The sequence below is a fragment of the Ipomoea nil genome, unplaced genomic scaffold, assembly GCF_001879475.1.
Source record: "Ipomoea nil cultivar Tokyo-kokei standard unplaced genomic scaffold, Asagao_1.1 scaffold2283, whole genome shotgun sequence".
NCBI classification, from domain to species: Eukaryota; Viridiplantae; Streptophyta; class Magnoliopsida; order Solanales; family Convolvulaceae; genus Ipomoea; species Ipomoea nil.
The window spans coordinates 4,772,208-4,775,743 of record NW_017618711.1 but is presented as its reverse complement, the minus strand read 5'-3'; the positions used below and the strand labels follow the sequence as shown (position 1 = coordinate 4,775,743).

Genomic DNA, 3,536 nt, shown 5'->3' with positions numbered 1-3,536 from the left:
AGATACTATACATCTATTATATTCTATATTACGAAACGTGCATTCTAAGACTTTTTAATTTGCCAAAGGATATGATTTAGCCAACTAAAAGTCTAAAAGGGATCTAATCAAAGCATTTATAAAATCCATATATATAGAACTAGTATTTTTAGTTGATGAAATAGTGCGAATAGAAACTAAACTTTTGTTTGACAAAGTATGTAGAAATATAAAAATTGTTTCAACCAGAGTTTTCTTATGTTCAGCTTCTTATTAATTGCTATCTCGGTCAAATCATCCAAAGTAATGTCTGGTGATGATCATTAATTATTCTTGGAAAACCGGGGATTCACTTGGCCTGCAATTTCATAAACAATTGCATATAAGTAAACTATTTAAAGACATAAATAAAACGGAGTCAACTATTTATAAACATATATAAACGTTAAAATGTACATATAAAAATATTTGTTTACGTTACCATGCATGAAATTTGGATTTAACATCAAGCATCGAAGATGAGGATCAACTGGTAAGCCAAATTCTTGGTACTGAGGATCATACAATCCATTCATAATGGGCCTACACAAACTTATAATAATTAGGAAATGAGGATAAAAAATAAAAATAAAAATAAAAACAAAAAAAACAATTAATCAAGCATATAAAGAAATGTTGTACGTACATTGAAGCACTAGAAATCTCTGGTAAATTGTTATTTGGAGTGTTGGTGGATAATCCCTGGTAAATTATTGACTGCAGACTTCCTTCTTGCCCGCTCTTATTAGCAACAACTTCAACCTGGTTTTTTTTTTTTTTTTTTTTAATTTTGGAAATATAATAAAAGATAAATTTTTGGGGAATTTTTTTAAAAATATATTTCAGATTAAAAGTAGCCTATGCAAAAAATAATTTCTATTCTTTTAAAACATTCTAATAAAAACTACTATAAAACTTCAACTTATTATATATGTATTGACTAATAAAGTTACCTGGTTAGTGTGGTTTGATCTTTTCCCTTGGGATGTACTTATACCAGAATAATGTTTGGAACTAAACTCCTTTATAAGAGCATCAATAAACATAATTTAAAAGTTAGTATAAATATTTATCATTCAAAATTTACTACATCATATATTCTAACAATAATAGAAAAATCTATTTTCTATACATAACGTAAATATTTATAAACAGAGTCGAAAGAACATTGTTTAAAAGCCATACGATAGGAGACAGGTTCGGTGGATTGCTTGTCGGTGGAATTGTTGAATGTGCATTTTCAATTTGAGCCTTAAAATTTTAAAATTAAAATAAAACCATTAGAAATAATTTCATAAAATTAAGAACAAATTATAATGAAATGGGGAAATATATACCATCACTGGTTGGCTTGTGCTTCCAGTAATATGATATGAATATTCGTTAAAAGAGTTCAACGAATTCATTGGAGATGGAATAGACCATATCATTGTAGTGGGGTGCCCGAATGGTAATGATTGTATAGGGACTGTGTCAGTCAGTCTCCCCTACATATATATATCATATTATTAAGAATTTAAAGAATTTAAAGAATTTAAAACACGTGATTTTAAAATATAAAAATAAATAAAAAAAGTTTTGTTATGAAAAGTAAACAAACCTCTGAAATTTTTGGGAGTGGGCTTTCAGATGCAGAGTTAGGCACAACCCTGGTAATATTGTACAAATGTTTCAAAATAATTTCTTTTGAAAATCACTTTATTCTTATTTTCAAATTTTTTATATAAAAATAGCTATGACTATCTATTATACAAGCATCTGTGTATATGTATTTTCTAAACATGAAGATAATTTAAATGCAAATTATTTATATATTATCTTTTTTAAGTAATATAGACATACGTTTAGTAACACTATAATTCTTTATTTGATATGATTATAAGTTACAATTGTTCATATATTTATACTACCTAATTATAATTCAGCTTTGATAAATTTTTTTAAAGAGCAAAACACAAATGATAGATAAGTAAAACAACACCTATGTCAGATAATATAGGAACAATAGGTCAAAATTAAACTTTCTACCTTGTGATTAATTTAGACCAAAAGTCATAAATATCTAATCTTAGCTATTATTTTAATTGAATTATATCACATAGAGATATAAAGTTACCGAAACAATGAAATACCAAGCACATATTCTATCACTTTTGAGATGGATTGAGAAAATTTTATATAAACTATTGATCATTGTTGTTGTAGTATGCCTAAATTTAAAAACTTTAATGTGGAATGGAAATTTTCTTTCATTGGATGATTGGGTCAAAATTTTAAATAAAATATTGAAAAAACTTTTGGGCAACAAAATTTTAATGTTACTATATATCTACTTGAATGAATGGAAATTTGAAGCTGAATATGTGCAATTTTTGGTAGAAGAAATGTTGAAATTCTTTCTACTTATTGTATATATAAGAAAATGAAATAAAGAAATAAATAATGAAAAACAAAAGAGAGAAGAAATTTTTTCAAGGAAAAAAAAAACGCTAATCTTTACATTAAAAAAAAAAAAAAAGTAATGGTAATGTTGGTAGAAAACTCTAATACCAGGATTGCAAGAAAATTTCTCTCATGTTTTGTAAAATTTTTCTATTCATGAACTTTTCAACTACATTTTGTCTAATCTAATTATATATGATCTACCCATTTCAATATCGAATACAAGTAGATTTATTAAATATTTAGTGTTCAAACAAAATAAGTACACAACTTCATAAAAGAGATAGATCACAATGTCAAACTCCTTAGATCTATGAAAAAATTGAGCACACTATATTATCTAATATACATGAATTTGTTGAACATCTAGTTAATGAATTATTGTCAAAATCAGAATGACCTACTACCGCAAGTTCAACAACAGAGTTTATAAAAACCATCTTTTGCATAGATCTATCATAAATATTTTTAAGAAAGTTATTTTTCGTAATTGAAATGAAAACTCATCATCAAGAGAGAAAGAGAGGGAGAGAGAGAGATATACCTTGATGCTTCTGATTCATATGTTGAATATATGTCGGCACCATTGATGAAATAAGACATTGGGAAACCTTGTAGAAATTTTGTGAGACTGAAATGAATCTGAAAAACTAAAATCCTACCCGAATTTATCAAAGAAGTTCATACGGAAAAGGCAAAAGCATCATAATTATGTAAAGAGAGAAAGAGCGTGAGGGCTTAACGTTAAAGAGAAAAAACGGATACTTGAAAAAAACGGATCTTACCTAAAAGACACCAAATGTCTCATAACGATATATAATGTTGGGGAGAAGTAATATTTTAAAAATAAATTAATACAAAGAAAAACATAATAGGAAGAAACATAAATTTTTACCATGTATTTGGTGAGGTTATACAACCTCTTTTTTATAAATTAATACAAAGAAATACTTAATAAGAAGAAAAAAGTATGAAATGTACAAATGAAGTGCATAACATAAAGGAAAATGACTTTTATTTTCATTGATTATGTGTAAAAATGGAGAAAATCATCTGATACCAGGGCTACTAATTAA

General features: G+C 26.4%; 1 protein-coding gene across 1 annotated transcript; it reads right to left on the bottom strand.

Annotated features, from left to right (window-relative positions):
* Window positions 1–302: 302 nt before the first annotated feature.
* Window positions 303–1,656, bottom strand: LOC109151229. The gene is made up of 7 exons (XM_019299148.1): window positions 1,619–1,656; window positions 1,356–1,505; window positions 1,204–1,269; window positions 972–1,040; window positions 665–780; window positions 461–561; window positions 303–337 (listed from the first exon to the last, which is right to left on the bottom strand). Exons 2-7 carry the CDS (start codon window positions 1,446–1,448, stop codon window positions 303–305), a joined length of 480 nt encoding a protein of 159 aa, XP_019154693.1. The 5' UTR covers window positions 1,449–1,505; window positions 1,619–1,656.
* Window positions 1,657–3,536: the final 1,880 nt, after the last annotated feature.